Source organism: Mirounga leonina, unplaced genomic scaffold (genome assembly GCF_011800145.1).
Source record: "Mirounga leonina isolate KUSES-001 unplaced genomic scaffold, KU_Mleo_1.0 Mir_170, whole genome shotgun sequence".
NCBI classification, from domain to species: Eukaryota; Metazoa; Chordata; class Mammalia; order Carnivora; family Phocidae; genus Mirounga; species Mirounga leonina.
Window position 1 is genome coordinate 45,144,165 of NW_023270433.1, and position 23,303 is coordinate 45,167,467.

General features: G+C 39.2%; 1 protein-coding gene across 7 annotated transcripts in view; it reads left to right on the top strand.

Annotated features, from left to right (window-relative positions):
* Window positions 1-23,303, top strand: part of ELAVL2 (ELAV like RNA binding protein 2) — a 138,749-nt gene that overhangs the window by 95,466 nt on the left and 19,980 nt on the right. For all 7 annotated transcript variants that reach the window (XM_035016542.1, XM_035016536.1, XM_035016537.1 and 4 more), the window contains one exon: window positions 5,444-5,547. In XM_035016542.1, coding sequence (XP_034872433.1) covers window positions 5,444-5,547 — 104 coding nt within the window. The remainder of the gene's footprint in view (window positions 1-5,443; window positions 5,548-23,303) is intronic.

Here is a 23,303-nt window from a genome sequence, read left to right on the forward strand (position 1 = left end):
CAGAAACCCAAGAGTTCAACGCTTAACCGACAGCCACCCCAGAGCCCTAGAATATAGGTTTTTATGAAGAGGAACGTTTTGTCCTTGGGGACTAGCAGAAAGTAGACCTTCTACAATTGCTGAACAAATGAATGCTAAGTGTTGGGTGAGAAATACGTGGGATGGCTTTTTGTAATACAGAATTTTACTTTCCACAGTTCCATGTTGAGAAGGGTCTCACTTAATATTAGTTGGATAAAATTAACGTACCAGGTTTATGATCAAGAATTATGGAAGTATATTACCTTTACCTTTAAACCTGAGGGGATAATTTGATATTCTGCACATTGGTAGTAATTTGAAATAGAAAAGACTAAATAAAGTGACCTTTGAATTAAATGGGTCCAGAAGATTGTGTATTTTTAATTAAAATATGCAATTAAATTTTTAATTAAAGTATGCTAATAAAAGCAATGTAGATGGCAGGGGAATGGCTGCTGCTTTGAATTACGCACCGTTTGGGATAAACTGGAGTTTACTGTGTGTCCCACCAGCACTTTGTTACTGTAAGGACTCTTCCTGCTTTCCTCTTCCCTGACCCCCGCCTGTGGAGTGCTTCAGCTCTGTGCTTTAGATCACTTGACTGTGGTTCTAAGGAGCCTGCTCCTCACTGTTCTTCTCATGCCAGGAGCAGTCTGTACGTCATTTTTCTACCTCTTGTGAAGAAGGAATCTTCTGTGGCATATATATTAGATTAAACAGGATGATGCAAAACAGAAGGCATTACCACACGCAGAGTATAGAATACATGTGCTGAAGTGTGGCATTAATCTGGAGTCTTCAGTGCCTGTGTGGAGGTCTTAGGCTATATGACTGTTCATGTGGTTTTCTCCTGGTGGGATTCTAGAATCCTTGCCATGGCCGTTGGACCAAGGCTTGGATTAATGGTTCCAAAAATCCCTACGAGCCTTGAGACCACAGGTTGCTTATAAGGATAGCTGGGTCAAGTGATGTTGACGTTATTCTTGATGTCCAGTTAACCAGAAGGAATCTTTTGGCTTTTAAAGATAGGATTTATTTGTCTTGAAGGTTTTTTTGGAAGGGGCTTAGCTTTGTCATTTTGTTCAGTTTTCTTTTAATCACGTTGGGCTTCTTTATACTTGAATTTAAATGTAGAGCTTTATAAATTTTTTTTAAAGAAAGGATTCTTGGTTTTGAGATTATCAATATGCACATTCTAAATTCAGAATGATTTGAAAACTAGATTTGGATGGTATGGATGGATGATGCTTGGTTTCCAAGCCTTCCCTGGTGGTTTATGACTGTTACTAGCTGATGAATACAAGAGTGGGAAACAGCGGATCCTGGCTAAATAATCTTTATTGATTTTGACTTGATACTGCTTTTATTTTTTAAAAATCTGCACTCGGGATAACCTGAAGTGAAGTGGTCACTATATAAGATACAATTTACTTTGTCATAGGAATGAGTAATAATATTGAAATTCATATATACAGAAACTGATATTTGCACATGAAGTACAGGAATTTGAGACAGTGGACAACTGTCTCAAAACAGTTTGTGGTAGAACCCTCTTTGAAAATGCCTGGTTATATTATACTTCAAGCATATTGAAGATGGTCTGGGTTCATATATTAACTAGCTGTGAATTGAGTGCAGAAGAGCTTAGCATTTGAGAGTCCTGGATTCAAATCTTGTCTACTACTCCCTACCTGCTTTTTTGATTTGAGGTTGCTGATTGACCTTGCCCAGCTTCAAAAATCATATCTCCCTTTCAGGAGAGGAAAATGAGTATCTCACATGATACATGTGAGGCTAAAATTAAACAGTGAAACACCACACAGCTGGAAGGTGAGAATGGGGGGGAGAGCCTTGCCTATCTTGGTATCCTCTGTGAAACCTTTATATATTGTAAGTATTCAGTAACACCTTAAAGTGAAAATCGCTCAAGTTCCTAACTCCCTTGTACTTCCAGTGCCAACATGCTAATTCATCTACTATAGTGGATTTAGAAATGCAGCCCTTTTGCAGCAAATATCTCCTTTCGTATTATCTTCCTTAGATTAATAGTAAAATTTTGCTTACCTCAAACACGTTCTAATTGATGGGTGGTGATTTTCCTAATAATGCCACTAAGCAAATTAGAAACTTTGTGGAGGAGAGGTCATTTAGGGATAAAATGTTGTCTGAGTGTAGTCAATTTACAGGTAGTAGAAACGTGGCTGACTCATTACAGCTAGCCATGGTTGCTATGGGGGAGGGTCAGGTCAAAGACCCATTTAGTGGATGGACCATCTGATGTGATGTTGATGATAATGCCTTTGGTTAAATACATAACACCACTGTGTTTCTCATTCACTCATTTAGCAAGCTTTTGAGTGCCTACTGTGTGCTTAGGAGTAAGCCCTCAGAGGCCAGCCTGGCAGACAGCTAAGCAGGGACTGACAGGGCAGGCTTTCTCCTTTACCTGGTGACCCAACTCCAGCAGGCACTACTGTGCCTGAGAGTGACCTCCTCAGGCCAGTAAACAGTTTCTCTGAAGTGCTGGGTAACTTGAAGGTTTTGGAGGGAAGACATCACTTGTATCTGAAAATGCATCTGTAAAAAAGACAGTCTTCCTGCAGGATGTCTTCACATGCCCAGACCCTTAGCATGTGGCCCCTCTCAAGGGTCCCAGATGCCAGATTTGCAGCCCCAGATTATCTCTCACCATTGAAACTGTGATTTTCAACCTTGGCTGCATGTTAGAATCAGCATAATTTGAAAAACCTGGTACAATGCTTCATAATAGACCAATAAAATAAAAATCTTTGGGACTAGGACTCAGGCAATAGTTTTTTTGTTTTTTTTTTTTAAAGTTTTGTAGATGATTCCAGTGTATGACCGAGGTTGAAAAAGCACCTTGATTAATTAGAAGCTGCTAAAATGCAGGTGTGAGGATAGTGCCATATAGGAGAAATAGACTCTTAATGTGGTTATAATTGATGATTTGATATATTTTATTATAGAATAGCAGTGTGACAAAACTACACAATGTTCGCCTTGCCTTTCCTTTCCCCATTATATTTGTAGCATCTTCCTGATTTTATTTATTTATTAAAAGATTTTATTGAGGGGCGCCTGGGTGGCTCAGTTGGTTAAGCGACTGCCTTTGGCTCAGGTCGTGATCCCGGAGTCCTGGGATCGAGTCCCACATCGGGCTCCCGGCTCAGCGGGGAGCCTGCTTCTCCCTCTGACCCTATCCTCTCTCATGCTGTTTCTCTCTCTCTCTCAAATAAATAAAATCTTTAAAAAAAAAAAAAAAAGATTTTATTGAGAGAGCGAGCGAGCATGCAGGTGGGTGTTGGAAGGGCTGAGGGAGAGAGAATTTGGAGCAGAGCCCAACGAGGGGCTTGATCCCACAACCCTGAGATCACTACCGCAGCCGAAATCAAGAGTCGGATGCTTAACCGGTTAATGGACTGAGCCACCCAAGGGCCTCATGATTTAATTTTAAATGAATACATGGAACCTCATTAACATATAGTGGATATGTTAATTTTTTTATTTTATCTTTTGACTAAAATGGTTTACTTTCATCAGTAGTGAATGTTCTCATCACTGCCTCAGCAACCTTGTTGGGTAGAAATTACTCTCATTTTAGAAATAAGGAAGATAGGGCTCAGAGAAGTTGAGCAGCTTCTTCAAAGTCAGAGAGCTGGTAAACAGAGGCAGGATTAGAACTCTTGTGTGTCCATCATAAACTGCTGCCTTGAGCAGCTTTTATGTTTAGCCCATATGAATCCTGCTCAAAGACAATAGAACTGCAGCACATTTTGTAAGAGGGCACTATGCGTGCGATAGACCCATGGGAAATGTCGAATTAGTAAAAAGCTGAATGCTTAAAATATAGTGGCTTCCCATGGAACTTTTTAAAAATAGAACCATGAGTAAAACAAAATTTCTGATTAGTGTGAGAAAAAATAATGAACCGAATTAGTTTTAGCTCTTCTGTCACCCTCTTTTTTTAAAAACAGGAAAAAAAATACAATTTGATAAGAGGGCATAAGTTGGCAATGATTACCCAATTTTTTTTTTTTTTTAATTGAGGTAAGTTGACATATTAGTTTTGGGTGTTGTACAACACTCAAATTCTGATAATGGCCCCAAAATACAACCACAAGTTTTCATGGTTATTTGGTGTACTGTATTTAGTGTTCTCTCTCTCTCTCTCTCTCTCTTTCTCTTCTTGTGTAGTTAATAGGGAACCACATTAGGGTAACCAGTGTGGCTATCCTAAATACCTGTATTCATAACCACATGCACCTTCTCTCATCAAGGAGAAAAATCCCTCAGTTTGCTATGAAATTGATGAAAAAATATATTTAATAAAAAGTATTTGGACCTTTACTGAGCATCTCCTGGGAAACCCTTAATTAGTTTGGTTTGACTTTTAGTAGACTAAACCTGTCTTATGTCCATTTTTGTTACTTATTCTCCTTTAGTGTTTCTTAGCTTCTGAAACTGAGAAACTTCCTCTTAGTTGAAAAATTGACCTTTCGGATTGGCTTTACTTACGTGTGCATTCCATTGATTACAATCCCTTGAATACCTTCCATTTTGCTTGAGAGCTGGGATATCATTGAGCCAGGGGTTAGAGTGCTCAGATGATAGGGAAAAACAACACAATACTCCTTGTTAAGCAACTCTTCAGAAATTGTGTTTTATTATTTTTGTTTGTACTCTTTCTTCCTTTCCTGCATGTTCTCATTGGCTTGGATGTTCTCGGTGTAAATCTTTGTGTTCACATTTCCCTGTATCCTTATGTAGGTCATCAAACCTTTTTTAGAAAATTGGATTCAATTTATTTGAAGAGGCTCTCCTATAAAATAAATGTACATGTATACATGCACATGTGAACACACAGTTCTTCACCTTTTAAATGGAAATAATTGTACTTGGTAAAGGCTGTAAGTTTGTCAGGTTACAATGTACAGAATGCTGACAGATTCTTGGTTGATGCTTGACGCCTTCCCTTTTTATGGGTAAAGAAAATGAAACTGAAAAAGTCGTGCCCATGAAGCCCACTCAGCAGCTTGGTGAAGACTTGTACCCACAGTTTCTGAAGCTGAACCTTGCATTTGCTGCTGGGTGCTCTGGCTCAGGCAGGACATGTTTGATGGAATGCTTTGGAGATGTGGGGGTGAGAGTGGGGTTGTTGTTGTTTTGTTTTTAAATGCACAGCTTGCTGAATTCTAACTGATGTTTAAACTTGCAAATGTAGTAGACAGAAGCTGAAAAAAAAGACCACATGTATATTTCTAGGAGAATTAATGTAGACTTCTTTTTACTATTGAGAAAACGTGCTGGTGTTAATGACCTGACCATATACCAAAATGAGAGCGGATCTGTCATCAGTGGTGTAGAACTAATATATGCCTTTTTTCTCCTTCCCTTTCATTAGGGCAGAGCTTGGGATATGGCTTTGTGAACTACATTGACCCTAAGGATGCAGAGAAAGCTATCAATACCCTGAATGGATTGAGACTTCAAACCAAAACAATCAAAGTATGTTTAAAATTTTTTTAAGTCTACTTGCAGAACAGAGATTAAAAACGATTCAAGTCTTCTTGTAGTTCTCTTCCTTTGTTTCATGCCCACATAGACACTTCTCTGGGAGGCATAGCAGAATTTTTTGTTTGTTGCACGATGGGGGAAACTGTTCACGAGTATTTTATGTAATCACTCCTGTATTAAGGGGAGGGGTGAACAGCAGCAACTTTCTTTGCTAAGTACTCTGTGAAGCCTGCTGAATCACATCTCCTTCCTTTGGAGAAGTATGGCTTGAGGAAACCTTTGACCAGGTCTTTGAGCCTAGGGCTTGGCAGACTGTTCCGTAAAGGGCTGAGTAGTAAATATGTTAGGCTTTGTGGGCTGTGCGGTCTCTGTCATGACTTCTTGGCTCTGCCCTTGTCGCTTGAAGCAGCCGTAGCCAATAACTACGGGAATGAACGGATGCGACTGTGATCTTAGAAGACTTTATTTATGGAAGCTGAAGCTCGAATTCCATGTCCTGTTCATGTGTCACAAAACAGTCTTTTTCTCTTGTCCCAGTCATTTAAAAATGTAAAAATCATTCTTAGCTCCTGGATCATAAAACACAGCTGGGAAGCTGGATGTGGTCCTTCGGCTCTGTTCTGACTGCTCTCACTTTGAGGAGACTGACTGGACCTGCTTACATGCCACACAGGTTATTTTTCCTGTTACGTTTTTCAAGACAATTGGTCGGTAATTTCTGGGTATTTTCCAGCTTTTTTGAATTTTTGGAATGCGGACATAGATTGTGTCTGGATAAGAAGTAAATGCAATTTGCAGTATAGGTTTCTTTCAGAAAATAAAAGGGATGTTGCTTCTGGCAAATCCTTAGTGCACATGCCATCAGTTTTGCCTCTCCTGCCCAGTGCGGACATTGCCGATCAATCATGGCAGTCTTTCTCACTGAGTCTATATGTGGCTCCCAAATATTTTTCAAAATAGTGTTCCAGACAACCTCTATCAATGGACTCAACTTGGAACCTATTTTCCACCCTTGATTTAAGAAGTCAGGTCAGACTACAGCCTGAAGTGATGAGGGGAAGTTAGTCAAGGCTGATTGTGGCATCCATCTTGCTTAGAGACTTGTCTAGAAGATTTCTGCTCATTTTTTCAGAAATCTGGAAATGCAGTGTCATCTTTGTGCTTAAAAAGTTGCTTCTGTCAGAATTGTCAGCTAAGGTAATTCATTAGCTCTGGATAGTTTTGACATCTCATTCTTTGTATTTATTGGTCCATAGGAAAAATGCCTCCTAGCTCTGTCTCATCTAAAGGGAACTGTATGGGGGGGGGCTCCCAAATATATTTGGATGTAAGGTGTCCAAGGATTCTACATGTTTGTTGATTAAGAAAATGTCCTTTGAAAAAATTCACTCTTTAGCCAGAAAATGAGCTGGTTATTGTGCTACCAAAATTTGGGGGGCAAAAATTAGATTTCTAATACAGTCTATGATCACGAGGACTTGGTTTTTTAATATGAATTCCTTTTTCTAATTTCTATACTTCTCTGCACATTTTTTGTGTCACAAAGGTTAACCTTTTACTAGTACTATTTTTTTTTTTAATTTAAAGATTTTATTTATTTATTTGACAGAGAGAGCGAGAGCAGGAACACAAGCAGGGGGAGTAGGAGAGGGAGAAGCTGGCTTCCCGCTGAGCAGAGAGCCCAATTCGGGATTTGATCCCAGGACCCTGGGATCATGACCTGAGCCGAAGGCAGATGCTCGACGACTGAGCCACCCAGGCGCCCTATTTTACTAGTACTATTAAGCACTGTTACTATTAAGTAATAACAAATGCTGTCAAAAAAGACCTCTAATATCCAGTTATCTTGAGATTGTTTTCTGTGCTCTTTGTCCTCCTGAGGACTTTTGCAGGCCTCCCCATGTTAAATTGATTTCCAGAATTGCTGCTAATTTATCTTAGCGTTGAGGTCCTGAGTTGTGGTTAAGAAGAAATTGGAATAGATGGTTGGGATGGCTCACACCAGAACATACCCTTTTCTCCATTCCAGAAATAGCCACCCTTATTTCATTCTAGTGAGTCAGTTCTTTTGCTGTAAGTTCTTTTGCAAATAATGTCCACAAGAAGGCAGAAATGCAGGGGAAACGGGTCACCAGAGAGTAAATTTCCATGGCCTGCAAGGAGTCCATTGATGACAGCTGCTTCCTCCCTGCCCATTGTCCGGCTTTCTCTTCAGGGCCCAGCTGCTTGGGCAGAGTATGTGGAAGAAAGGACAGTAATGCCTTGTGGCTTTTAAACTGTGACATCTGCTACTTCTCTTCTGATTTTCTGAAATGGGGGTGGGAGTGGTGGGGAAGCAGCAGGCTACTGCTTTCCCCGCCCCCATTCAGTTCCTGTAAAAATATCAGATAACAGCTGGTATCCTCAATTTGGCCCAGATTTCTCTGAGAGGCAAAGCAGACCATTTTCCAAAACTACAGAGCACCATTTTTGTCTGTTTGTTCTTTGTATGTTTTTTTTCCTCTTATTTTCACTGAGACATGTTTTGTGTTCTTAGGCAACATCTTGAGCCAGTTTTTTTCCTCATGTTTGCTGCTTCAGGTACCTTTTGGAAGCTCCATTTAAACCATTCCATTCTCTGGGATACCATTCCATAAATTAGCCTTTTTATCCTTCTTGCAGTCCATCCCGGTGGTGGCTGTTGGGCTGAACTTACACAAACACTACTCTCCTCATGTTGCTTCTCACTCAACCTTCTCTTGTATTTCCCTACTCTTTTATCATATCATTTGAGTCAACTTTGGAGTTGACCCAGTATTATTACTACTTTCTGTGGTGGTCAGCCTGGCTCTTCCCTGGCAAGCTGATCTTCTCAGGCTCTGCACATAATGCCCCTGTAGGTCTCGCTTCCTGGCATACCTTTTCACACTGCTTTAATTGAATAGAATTTATGGGAGCCCATCTGAAGTTCTTCCTTTAGCCGCTGCCCCCAATAAGAGAGTTGAGACCTTAGTGCTCAAAGAGTTTGGCTAAGACCAGGCTCTTAAAACTCTTATATTTAATGTGGCAAAACTCTTTCCCTTTAGAAAGCTGCAGTAGACTAATTAGTACATACATCATATGTGAGTATTCAAATGTTTATGTGCTCCTCAAGTTGTCTTCCAAGCCACCTAGCATTTAGTATGCATTTGGTAGAATTCCTAGGAATTGGAATATTGAAACAGTGAATGAAGTGCTGTGAAAGGTGGTTTATTTAGCAGTTTATCCTGGAGCTTCCTAATAGCATTAGCCCAGTAGGGTTTTGTGCAATAGATGGATGGTGTGTTGAATAAATGACAGATGTTCAGTATTTCTGCAGTGAGTGAAGCAAAGTCCCTCAGGTGCTGCGAAATCCTAAAGCAGTTATTCCTAAAGTTGGTTGCATCAGAATCACCAGGAGAAGTGAGTTAGAAATGCAGGTTCTTGGGCCCACTTCAGAACTACTGGATCAGTGTCCAGAGGTGAGATGTAGGAATCTGCTTTTTAATATGCTTTCCAGTTAGTTCATGATAGCAAGTCTAAGACCTAGCACATAGGAACACCAAAGCGTACCTTTTCTGAATAGGTGGGTTCTCTAACTATTTGGCATTTTTGCATGCAAAGTTCAGTTTGTTTTCATCTTTTACCTTGATAATCTTGTGGATAATTCTTAGCATGCTGAATGATAGTTCAGCATTCAGAGTAAAAACTAGTTCATATCATCTTCACTTTTTAAAAAGTATGGCTTAGAAATTAGAAAAACTTAGTATGTTCACCTTATGTTAGAAAGATATTTATTATAAATAGCATTCATAGGTTAAATTTGCAAACTGGTTATTGTCTTCTCCTAAGGATCACATTTTTTCCTGATTAGGTCGATGTTTTGGCAGCTTACCTTGCTGGTGATGTCACACCATCTCTGAGCTACACGGGAGGCAGTCATGCTAAAGCCTGCCCACATTGTCCCCGATACTGAGATGGTAAATACAGTGTGAAGAATACGAGATGTTCTTAACTTCTCATATCAGGGAGGGTAGTGAAAAGGTAGTATATGTACAGTTCAGGTGTTGGAGGGGGGCATCTCCTCAAGACAGTGTCAAAAATTGTATACTGGCAGGGGAATCTCATCAAGAGCCCGCTGGTCCCCATGGGAACCCTTCGTTTTGTGGTCTTCATGTTCTTATTTTGTTTTTAGGGGTCTCAAGTACTGATAAAATCTAAATTGGTATGGCTTCAAGCTAATACTCCTCCCCACCCCCCAAGGGAAAATGTATTTTTTGCCTAGGTTAATGGTATCAGACTTAAATTCATAATTAGTGGAGTAAAATATTGAATATTTCCAAAAAATCTTACATGCTCCCTTCCCCCTTCCTCCCATCAAGTACTGTGAATAGGTGATGGACGTCTTTCCTCCCAGCATCACTCCCAGCTTCTCCCCCTCTTCTATAAGGAGTGTAGGAATCTTTGTTATTCCCCAAAGTGGGCTTGCTTTATCTGAAAGTGGGAGGTTTTATCTCAAGGAATAGAAGTTTTTTTGTTATTACTGATAGGTACCCCGAGAAATTCATGGCTTCTCTGCCCCACTGAAGAAAAAAAATCCCTATTTGGAAATACTACCAGCATGCAAAAACTGCCTAAATTTGGTTTCGATTAAACAGATTTTTTTTTTTTTAAATCATTCAGACATAAACCAGCCTAAATTTCACCTTTGCTTAAAAGTTATTAATTGATATATGTTGATGTGAAATTTCTCCTATTAAAGTAACCAAACCACTATTTAAGATCATCTGGAAAAACTGTTATAAAAATTGGAATACTAATTAAAAATAGTGTCTATTTCTTAAAGTGTTCAGTTTGTTAGAGAACAATTAAGTAAAGCTAATAAACTGTTATTCTAAGCCGTTGTGTTGCTTTAAATTATTTGTTACGTTTATATCTTTTCCTCACTAGCCTATCCTTTTCCCAGTAACTGTCATATTCACAGACTTCTTTTGTGTGTTTAGCATGAACTATACTCATTTTTTTATTTGTCTTTTCATTTTATTAACAGGGATTTTTAAAGAACAAAAGTTTTAAATTTTGACCAGGTCTAATTTATGAATTTGTTCTTTTATCATGCTTTTGGTGTTGAATGATGATACCCTTGCCTAACCCAAGGTCCCAAAAATTTCTTCCTATGGAACTATATCCTTAATAATATAGGAGGAATACAGAAATACATTTCTGAAATTTTAGTCTCCCTGACATTGTGTGATCTTGGACAAGTCTTTTAATCATTTAAGTTTCCATTTTATCTGTAAAATTAATTTATTCATCACTGAGAATGCTTATTACCTGCCTCTTTTTTTTTTTTTTAACTTTCCATGGTCTGCCAAATTGCATTTTAAGAAAGGCTGTAACTATTTAATAAATATTTAATGAACTCATGGTTATCATTGAATGATTTAGTTAGTCGTGAAATGCAGCACCCCATCCTGAAGAGACAACAGTTTTAATTGTTTCTCTTTGCCATTGTTGAAAGTTTATCAGCTGTAGTAAAATTTGTGCTGGGAAACCGCTCAGCCCTGTTTTCAGTACAGAATTACTGGGGAGGGCATTGGTTCTCCCTACCATTGTAAACTGTTCTTTTATAAAATTCAATTCTGACCGTTAGGAAATGCTGCATAAATCATTGGCTCTTCAGTGTAGAGAAGGAAAGGGCATGGAAGCGGAAATGTAAGTGCATTTAGGCTTGCCACCTGGTAGGTGCTCTGTTAGAATATCTGCGGCACCATTTTGGGGTATTTGAGACAAGTGGGTTTCGTAATAGCAATAATGCTGAGAGCTTATGCTTTTATAGGGAAGTTTGAAAGCAGATGGTATGGGAACCACATAGAATTAGCTAGAGCAGTAAGCGGGGGGAGTAATGCCAGAGAGCATAGGGGGATTTAAAAAGGCAGGTGTGCCATGCCCAGGTTTTATATCGTAGGTGAGGGAGAACCACCAGAGTTTTGAGCAGGGCAGTGAGGGATTGGACTTAAGTATTTGTGAGGAAGGGAAGGTCTGTTTGGTACAAACCCCATGTCTCTCTGAGAATCTCAGGCTACCCCAGTGTTCTTTTGGCTTATGTAGTTGATTTTGTTTTCTGTGCAGGTACAAAGTATAGATGTTTGTAGAAGTGTGGGCTTCACAAACTTATAAAGCATCTCCTATGAAGTACCCCACATTTCAGCACTGCTGCATATGGATCATCATTTACCTTTTACCTTGACCAGATGTGGAAAATTTGAAAGTAATAGTCTGAAGGACAGGCCTCAAATTAACTGACAACTTCTGAGATGTTAACCTAAATTGCTATTTGGCTGGCCAGACTTTGGTTTGTGGAGGGACAAAAAAAGTGGAAAAAGTACATACCAGAAGTGGAAGTGAGAATGGAAGCTGAGTGAATAATTTCTTTGCCTTTTTAAAAATAAAGACTGAATGTATAGTAACTTCATTTTTAACCCGTGGTCTGGAACTTTCTAGAGCCATGTGCCAAGTTTTACCAGTATATTGCTACATCAGATTATCAGAACCTCTTCAATACATTTAAATAAAATTCTTATATCTATACTGAGTCCAGTTTACATAGTCCTCATTTGAAATGAGGAATAAGATTTTTTAAATAAGGTATTATTTGTATAATGCCCGTCATGTGTTTGCAGAATACTCCATTGTGAGCTTTTTTTTTTTTTTTCTTTTAAAACCATAAAAAGCACCATAGGTTGTTACTTACCTTGGGTGGCCTAGAGAGTGTGGGTAGGTGGTCTAGCCTAGTCCAGAACTTCACTGTCCCAGCTCAGGCCTGCTAGTGTTACTCCTGCTCCTTCCAAGCTCCCTTCATAGTGGAAATGAGGCATTTGAAAATTCCCAGAGGGCAATAACTTGGCATTATCTGAATGGCTTTTCTGTAGATATTTTTTTTTTCATGGTTGCTAGAGCAGAGGCTGAGCCTGCACAGAGGGATAGGTGAGGAGGAGGGTTCCAATAGCAGTGTCTCCGCTTGCTTCCTGCCCATCCTGCTTGTGAACCACAGGACAGGGGGATGGTGGGAGAGTCTCAGCAGTTGACTGAACCCATCTTCCTTAGGAAGGAGTTTATAGATCATTTTATTATCCAAGCCTCTAGTTTTCCTGCCTGTTTCATAGATGTGTATCAGCAAAGCCATTTCTACTAGGCACTGTTAACACTTGTCTGCTTATCTTTTCTACTGCTCTTTAAGGGTAGGTTAGGGCTTGTGGCCTTTCATTTGTGACTTGGGAGAAGTATTACCAGGTAGTTGGGTGGCTTCTGTCTGTTCTACAAAGTTAGCTTGAGAGGTTAAGATAGGTATGCTAACTTCTGAAGAAGGGTCCCTTAATTTCTTTATCTACTTTTTGTAGTAGTTGTATAGGACTTTTATCCTTCTACTTGTCTGGATTTATGCAAAAACAATGGTCTCTTGTAGGCAAATATCGCCCCCCCCCCCCCCCCCCCCCCGGTTTTTAAAGATTTATTTATTTAGAGAGTTAGAGCATGAGTGGTGGGATGGGGTAGGGGGGAGATGCAGAGGGAGAAGCAGACTTTCCACTGAGTGGGGAGCCCACGTGGGGCTCAATCCCAGGACCCCCAGATCATGACCTGAGCCAAAGGCCAATGCTTAACCGAAAGAGCCACGCAGGCGCCCCAGGCAAATACTCCCTTTGACGGATGAAATGCAGCTCAGGTTAAGGGACTTCCTCAAAACACAGTGCAGCTAACAGCACCACTAGGAACAGAAATGTAAGGTCACGCTGGCTAATGCTGGTGGCTTATATTATTTTCTTTCCATCTCATATTATTGATATTCAGGTGTTTTCCTTAGAAATAGGTTACAGATACCACTACAAACAAATGGAATATTGGGCACCTTAATTTGGGTCTTCTACTGTCTTGAGACTTTCTGGATCAGATCTCTGTTAGGTGTGAGAAAGTGGAGCTGTTCTTGGTGGTGGAAACACTGCTCTTTTGGGCTGAGTGCTGGAGAAAGCCACACCTCCAGCTTGCGAGGAACTCCGGTGTCTGGGGGTCCTTTTCAGCAGATGGGCAAGTTCACATAGATTTAAGTATTTTGATGGTAACTGGAGAGTAAAAGAATTATTATAGTAACTCTCCGGATCTCTGTTCTGTAGGACACGACCCATTCAGGAATGTTTTTCTGGTAGGTTCTTGCGAGTCTTAGATGCAAGTTTAAAAGTTAAAGTGCATTTGTTACTAAGTTTGTGCAGACTCTTTACAAAAGCACGTGTGGTGCATTTCCTTTTACTCCCACCTCTGCCAGATTTTCCTGTCCTCGTCCTTAGCATCATTTCTGAGCTACAAGCATGACATCTTGACTGGTGGGGGTTTTTCTTTGGGAAGTTTCTTGACCTATTATTTATAGTTAGGCAGGGAAAGAGGGCTGTGTTTTGAAAACGGTATGGGTAGTCTGCTACATGTGTGCCCCCCACCCCAAGTGAGAAGTGCTCCTTTGCTGCATCAAGACCTCGAGCCGTGAGTCCTGGATTTATGTCCTGCTCTCACTCTCCTGGTCTAGCTTTCTCGTTTGTAAAATGGGGGGTGGGGGGTACTGACTGCACAATTATTGTGAAACGTGTTATTTAACATCTGGAGGTAGAAAGAATTTGGTGTTGGCCTGCGACTTTCAGCAAGAGATGAAGAATATTGTTTTTCAGTCTTTTCTATATTAAAGTGGTATTTTAGAAATCTAGTTGGGGAGGAATTGAAAAGCTACTTTTACTCTGAAGAAAGTAGTCACTCTGTCTACTTCGTTAGTTTAATTTTGTTGGATATTTAAACTATTATAGGGGCTCTGGGTGGCTCAGTCGTTAAGCGTCTGCCTTCGGCAGTCATGATCCCAGGGTCTTGAGATCGAGCCCTGCATTGGGCTCCCAGCTCTGCGGGAAGCCTGCTTCTCCCTCTCCACTTCCCCTGCTTGTGTTCCCTCTCTCGCTGTGTCTCTCTCTGTCAAATAAATAAATAAAAATCTTAAAAAAACAAAAAAATAACTGTTGTAGTTACCTTGTGCTATAGAGAAGTAGGTTGTGAAAAAAATCAATAAATCATGCTAATGTGCTCTATTTTTTGGTCATTAGTATAAGGTTACCTCCTCCCACAGGAATGAGAAGTGTAATCCTTCCTGCATAGGTTCTGGGGTTGCTAATGAGTCTTGAAGTGACCCTCACTGACCCTCAGGTGAGCAGTGGAAAAAGCAAGGGAAAGCAGAGCGCCTGCGTGGTCCTGGAAACCGATCATTCAGAATATGCTTTCATTTCCACAAACTTTGTTAAATGCCTATTTAGAAATTTGACTATTCCCACTTGTTCCACCCAAACGACCCTGTTCATATTCCTAGAAAGATTTCTGGAATCACTGAGAGTGGCTCTGACCTCCTAGAATTAAGCACAGCAGCCTTTTGCACAGACCAGCCAGGCTCATGAGCTCCCTGATCCAGCTGAGCCCCAGCTAGCCAGGCTGATTTTTGGAAATACCTTGGGATGAGTTTTATGGGCTTTGTTTTACTTTTATATTTTTGTATTTGTTGGTGATTTATATTCATATATACTTTACTTTCAAGCTTCCTGTGAATTTCTTCCTCATTTGGAAACCAACATTGGTGGGTGACAAGGAGGAGAGCTAATTTCTAGGAATCCCGAATATGCCCTCAGAGTTTGAGGATTACCTATTTAAAGTCCCTCTACATAAGGGACTGCCAAAACAATGTTCATCAGAATCCCTGGGGTGGGGTGGTTGATAAAATGCATATTTCTAGATCCCAATCAAAACTTACTGCATCTGAGTGAGAACAAAGGTGGTATTTTAACCAGCCACTACAGGTGATTATTAATAGGTGGTGGTCTGACACAAGAACCTTGTTTGGTGGACCTTAATGATTTGAACTTGGATGGGTCTGTGGTGCTTGTTTCAAAACAAATCTATATGTAAATAAGATTTTCATTTGTGGGTTCTATCAAACTATCTGGAATACTTGTGGTTAACAGGCGTATTTTTATTGAATATAATGCTGGACTTACCTAAGTAATACATTCTCTCTCTCTCACACACACACACAGACACACAGACACACAGACACAGAATACTCATTTTCAGAGCATTTCGGTGTCATTAAATACTTTTAGCATTACAAGTACATAAACGTCATTTAATATTTGATTCTGAGAGTAGGGAATTTGCGGCATGGTTCTTCTGGGGCCCATTCATTTAAAATGTAGATTTCATATTAGTATAGAGATTGGGAGTTGAATTATATAATTCAAGATGGTTGTGAATCCTTAGAATATGGAAGTTGCTTTTAAAATGCAATAAAAATTTATTTCCTATTTATAGGCTCCCAACCACACCCCTCTTCTCCCCCTCCCCAGTATCTGGATGTTTGAACTTCTCTAGTCATGGTTTGAATAAATGGGAATTTGCTCTATTATCATAAAAACTCCCCCTCATAGCATGTTATAAATATTTAAAGAAAAAAAAAAAACTATTTACTCTCTGTCACCTTAATGTAGAAACTTTTGACCTATAAATTGAATTTTTTCCCAAAGCTATGTGAAAGCAGTGCATACTGTCACCAGAAGGCTTAGAATGTCTCTGTTCTCAGATTTGCAAAAATGGGTTAATAAGTAATTGTCACCAACTTACAGGATTTTCCATAGTGTTCTTCATTAACCAGTGTCTTGGGGGAATTGTGAAATATTCATTGTCTGCATACTGCTCTGGTGTACAAAGTCAAATGAACTGTGAAGGTGAGGGCTAAAAACACCCTTCTCACCTTTGTACTTTGTCCTTTGAGTATTAAAGAACATTGATCTACCAAGTGGCAAAGGGGGTACAATTTGGCGGTTTAATTACAGCCAGTGAATGTTATTGATGCTATCAATCAGCGAGACCCAGGGAAAGGGCACAGTGCCAGACCATTCAGTGCTCCCGACAGTGTAATTAAATACCGAAGGACTGGATTCTCAAGGTAAAGTGAGGGGCTTCCGCACATCTGAAGCAGGAGAGCATTTTGTCTTGCAACCCAGGTGAAGGTGGTTAGCCTCTCCTATTGCTTCTCTCTAAATTTTTGGAGGAGTCTATGAATGGCAGTGATATGGTCTGTTCCTTGTGTACATTTAAGGTTATCGGTGTTTTCCTTAAAAACCCTCTTTTTGTAAGATCTTCACACTGTCACACAAAAGGCTTTAGGAATACAGTAATTACTTTTTGTTAAAGCTGTTTGGGGGGATATACAGCTCAGGTGTCTAATAGATAATTTGGAGAATGAGGGCTTGTCTTTGAACGAGACTATTAGTCCTGCAAATCAGTTCATTTAAAAAAGCTTTCCCTGTAATTATTCTCTAATGTCTAATCATGTTGAGAGAAAAATATCTTGGTAGGTTGAAGTTATAAAACATTCAGTAATATTTCAGGGGTTATTCCTTTTAAATTATCTATTGAATAACTTACATCAGGTCCATAAAATATATTTGGTAAAACTTATTTTGGCTCAGGGGAGGATTTATAATAACATTCTTATTATCCTTTTTTTCCTTTTCTCATATGTTATGTATGTGTTTCACACACAAATTTTCATCTAGGTCTATGTGAGAGATAAATGCCAATAGCAATCCAAAATGTTTGTTATTCCTTTTTTTTTTTTTTTTTAATGGTGTATAGTTCATACTCATTAAGGTTTACCAAAGACAGGCTCTCCTTGAAAGAAAGTGAGGTGGTGTCCTAACGTTTTGTGCATATGCGTGTGTACATACATGCATATATACACACTAGATTCCTGACAGTTGGGTTAAAACAGGCTCGAAAACACTTCTTGGCTGTTGTGGTTTAGTTGTAATATAGGTGTGGGTTGCAAACTGTTTTTACATTTACAACAGGTGTTTGAAGGAATACTGTTAGAAATTTTCCTTTAGATGTTTGAGGAATAATTTTTTAAGAACATTAAAGGTTTAGTAAAAATGAGTACTTCATCTTCAAGAGTCTCGTCCCTTTAGGGGCTTTTACATTATATGGAATCATTGCAAGGTCAATGGTTTGTTTCCAAGTTTGTATGGAAGGGCATATGCCTTAAAAGTTATTAATGGCCATCGTACATGTGCTTTTTTTCCTTCTCCCCCCCACCAAGGGCAAAGATATCAAATGCAATACTAAAAAAATAATTGCAAATTGTTTTTTAAAGACTATACAATCTTGGATAGGGAATCTTAGGGAACATCTGTGGGTAATGAAGTACTTAATTCTGCGAGCGTTTTGAGTGTCTAGTATGTACCAGTCAGCTTTGCTAAATGTTGGAGCCATGCTAAAATATGACAAGATATCGTCTTGTCCTTGATGTCATTGTGTAGTAGGGAGAGACAGCACTTACTTTATATGACTGTTTTTTTTTTTTTTTCCTGATGTATGATAAGGGAATGCAGAGAACAATGGGAATGGATATGTCACTGGCTGTCAAGAGAGGCCTCTGCAGTGGTTTCAGAGGTGATAGGGTTTTACAAAATAGGGTTTATCACGCAGAGCGAGAAGACAGGTATTATACATAAAGGAATGTCGTATCCAAAGGCACAGAGGCCTTTATGTGACATGTACTTTTTGGAAGAAACTTACATCTGGAAACTATAAAGTGTGCTGATTCTGTCGAGTATTAACCTCTGAAAGTAGTTGGGAGGAAAATTTGATTATACCTAGCCCCATAGTTTTACATTTATCCTTTTTTTTAAGTGAAGACCTAAATCATAGAAGGAACTATAGAGATGAATTTTGGGCAGATTAATTCATTTGTTCATAGATACCTCTCTGCCTTGTTCTGCAAAGATCCATGGTAACCTGTGAGACTCATTTAAGATATTTAAAAATGGTACCAAGATGAAATTTCTCTGTGGAGTATTTAGTGTACACACAGAAATAGGATCATTATATTTTCATTACTGTATGTATAAGTAGGTCAAAGAAGACTTGGATATCTGAACCAACATTGCGGCGAAGCAGTTTTTCTTCTAGTTATAGAACAAAAGAGAACTTATTGTAGATGGTATTTAAATTAGCTTTTTAAATGGCCACACTGATTTTAACTATTCTGCTCACCTAGCTTATGATGGGAAAATTACCACCATATTGTATATGTATCTGACCCACATATTGTATATGTGTATACATTTCTGTACATTGTCACTCTCCTGCTCATAGAAGCTTCACTGTGACATTTAAGGGCTCCAGAATCTGCCCCAACTTGCAGTTACAGTGTTGTCTTTGTTCTGCAGAGATTCTTATCCTGCTCACCTGGGCTCCTCATCCTTGAAGATGCAAGTCAAAGTCTTATCTGCTGCCTTGGGTCATTCTCTGCCTATACTGCCCTGTACCAGTCATTACTTACTTACTTTATTTGGCTGTAAAAGTATTCTTTTTTTTTTTTTTTTTTTAACTGTATGTTACCTTTTTCTTCCCTTTGGTGGTCTACTCTCAGAGGGCAGGCATCTTTGTCTTCAGAGCAATTCACAAAATACTTAAGCTTTTATTTAAAATTTCTGAAGGAGGAAATTTCTATATATTGCTTACAAGGAATGGTGGAGATGTGCTCTGTATGCTCAAAGATAGGGAAATTCACAACTGAAGCGAAACCAAAAGTGAAACTCTGACACTTCCTGATAGGTGTTACTATTTATTGAAGACACAGTCCAGTGAAGGGTATATAAAGGACTTACCTGCTTTTTCTTTTGTACAGTTAATGAAGATTGAACTGTTTTCCTTTTATGTGTGATTTTCTACATAGTGTCTTATCAGCCTTGTCTTTTTGTCCTTTGTCACTCTCATGTGTGTTTTTCCTCTCTCAAACCTTCCATAGGTTATGTTCAAGCCCTAGGATATGTAACCCACCAAAATTGGCTTGTTGAGAACCTTCTTCTTTTTCCACACATTACCAACCAGTGCTTGTTTACTTCTACCGTTAAACCTCTCCAGTTTACTTCTACCAAGTACCGTGGAGACCTTCTTTCGGTTTCACTTTCTAACTCAGCATTTTAATCTGTTGGCAGTGCTTTAGATCTACTAGATAGTCCAGAGCTACATAAATTATATTTTGAGTTTATTTTTGGAGGTAAAATTGTAATCTGTACCTTTGGTAGTATGGCTTTTGTTAGAGATTGCATCTGATCAAACTTCAGAATCTTGAAAGAACCCTTAAGCTACTACTGGAGAATGGTTTTCTAAGAATTGAATGAGTACATCCATTTTTCTGCAAGCCAGTTTAACTTGTGTTGTTTCCAGTGAAGCACAGAAAGCCAGATTGTTTGGACAAGCAGCACACCTTCTAATCATCTTGCCAGAGAGGTACTTCAGAAAGAGCCCCTGCAGGAGGCCATGGAATATTCAGTCAGCAGGAATCGGACGGCCTCCTTGGTGGGTGGGGCTGTAAGATAGGCACACGGATAAGAATTAGTTTCAACCCTCTAGGAATTTACAGCCTAGTACTATAAAAGCTTTGTAAGTGAATTGCAGTACTCTTACCTGGGAGGTGGCGCTGAGGCAGTCTGCTGCTCTGGCAGTGTGGAGGAAGCCCCAGACACATCTGAGTATTGAGGACTAAGTACTGAGATTTCCCTTTTTAAGTTTCTCTGACGTCCCCCTAGTATATTTAGTGATAGTGTCCAAAATGAAAAATTCACAGTACACCCTGCTAGCGTAGCCACCTTACTATTTTTTTCTACTGTGAAATCACGTTGAGTCATTAGGCACTGGAATCCCATATTCAGAAGCATACCTGCAACCCTAATCTGAAATTAGGCACTGTTCCCCGAAGTCCACTTAATTATTTCTGCCACTGTCTCTCCGAAACGGAGAGGATTCTCTGTTTCCCCTCTGTTTCTCATTTTGCATCCAACTTTAGGCTCTAACAGATCTTTATGAGAGAGAATAAGGAGGCGGGAGGATTATTTAATATGCAGTAGTTTGATTAGAGAAATAAAATTACGTCGGTCTTTTCTATCAGCCCATTTAAAGATGCGGGATGTTGGCCCTATATATGACAGTAAGACACCCTTTTCTTCACGCTTCAGCCAGGCTTTGGGCTTTCCAACACACTCCCCTGCCATTGTCTTAAAAAATATTTGGAATATTGTATTGTACTATTGTAATAATTATAAGGGTTAATTTTGATAATAATTGCCATGGATTTGGGAGAAGTCTTATTTATTTACTCTTTGAGCTTTTTTTTTTTCCTGTTAAAGTGCATACATCTTTCTTGTGCCAAATGGCTGCCCATGTGTCTTATCTGTGTCCTCTCAGAGATAATAGTTACATTTGAGTTTCTTCTTACATAAATTACAAATGCTAATGATAATACCCCTTCATACCCTGCTACTAGGATCAATTCACCTAATATATGTAACATACCAAGGGGCGCCTAAGTGGCTCAGTTGGTTAAGTGTCTTATCTTTATTTCGGCTCAGGTCACGATTTTGGGGTCCTGAGATCGAGCCCTGCGTCAGGACTCCACACTCTGTGGGGAGTTTGCTTAGGATCCCTCTCTCCTGCCACACCTCCCCACCGCCCCATACCGTGTGCGTGCGCGCACGCGCTTTCTCTCTCTCAAATAAATAAATCTTTAAAATATACATATATATATTATATAAAACATACCAAGAACAGTGCCTGGCACATGGTAAGCATTTAATAAATGTGTGGGGCTATCATTATGTTGTTACGATTTTATATATACATGAAATTCTTATGGTATGATGAAACATTATTATGGTTCTCCAGCTCTGTGTTAATGGTTTTATTTTTCCTTTTAATCCTTGTGAGGTAAGGACTATCATTAACATCAGATTGCAAATGAAGAAATAGAGGCTTCAGAGAATGTATGGAAATTATACACGGTAGTTATATACCTGGTAAGGTAACAGAGCCAGCACCTGAACTTAGCTCTGTGGGATTCCATGCCCTGTGTTCGTACTACTGCATCTTTGGAGGGCTCTGGTACAAGCATAGTTTCTGGCCACTAGTTCAGAGTATATTCTGTTGCAGCCAGAACTTCACCAGTAATAATGCATTTTCTTTTGCCTCTGTAAGTTTTTTGACTTAGTATTAAACTAATTCATGTTTGCCTCAATTCTAGCCTATTTATATTACCTTTTTTTTTTTTTTTTTTTTTTTTAAGTAGGCTCCACACCCAAGGTGGGGCCTGAACTCATGACCCTGATGAGATCAGGGGTTCCATGCTCTGCCAACTGAGCCAGCCAGGCATCCCTTACTTAATACTTCTAACGATATGTGGCCAAATAGTCTCATTTCTCATTTTTAATGTTAAAAGGGAGTTCGCTTTTCCTGACCAGTACAGAAAACTGCTTAATGCAGAGAGGGTAGGAATGAACTCTAGTAGTTACAGCTGAAACTCCCAGTTTTTTTTCCTCCAAGCCACTTTAATCACTTTCTAAAATTTTAATGGACTAAGTGAAGTGAAGGTATGGGATTGGAAATTCAATATGGAATATCAATGCCATTTGATAGATACCTGCTTAGACCTTAGGATGACTAATCCTCCGCTGCTGCAGTTGTCGATCTGATTTAATCCACCCCCCTTCAGATGCCACATCACTACTTGATCTGCTTGTTTTTTATTTTTTGTTAAATTCTTTACATGCAGAGATCTTTAGAAATTTGGAAGACATTTTTGGCCTAAATTGCATTTCAAGAATGCTTTACCGCGGGCTCCCTGTCTGCCTTTACCAACACGAGAGTCCTTGCTGAACCAACTGTATACTATAGCTAGGCAGAAGCGACAGTGAAAGGGCAGATGTGATCTACTAACTTTGATACTTTACGAAATACTTCGATACTTTAATAAAATTTAAAAAAAAACTAAAGATACAAAGATGTCTGTCAGGACAGTGTATTTGGACCCTAATTTAATTGATACACGTGCATGGAATGGATTTTGGGTAACTTTTTTTTTTAAGATTGTATTTATTAGAGAACAGGAGAGAGTGAGCACGAGCAGGGGGAGCAGTAGGCTTCCCACTGAGCGGGACTCGATCCCAGACCCCTGGGATCATGACAGACTCAATCCCAGGCCCCTAGGATCAGAGAGAAAGGCAGATGCTTAACCTACTGAGCCACCCAGGTGTCCCTGATTTGGGTAGCATTTAATAGACTCTGCTCAGTGTAGTTTTTCAGAGGCTGAGTTTAAGATGTGTGAAAAAGGAAATCTAATTTGTCAAGTATCCAGTTTATGATGAGTTGCTTAATACAAATCTTATAACCAGCACACTTTTTTGTTTTTCTGTTGCTGTTCTGTAGTTTTAGTGTTGTTTTTAATAATGCCATATATGATCACTTTATTCCTATGACATTACTTATTCTTTGGTTTATTTTTAAGTTGGATATAAGAATCAACTGCTTTGAATTTTATTTAATGTTGTTGCACTGAAACTTGGAAATGATGTGAAGCTTAGGTAGTCTCTCTACTGTAATACACCCAGTTGCTGTTTTCCCTTTCTGTTAAATGATACGAGATTTTTTTTTTTTTTAAAGCATGTTTAATATCTAAAATACTCTGACTGTTCGGGGTACCTTTTAATTTACTTGGTGTAAAGCAATAGTCCCTAGATTCTTGGTTTGATTTTTCTCTCTTCAGCTGCCCTCCCTTCCCCCTGTCTCTTTTAGTTCTTTTTCAGACATTTCCTAAATGGTTCTCAGGCAATACTAGTAGA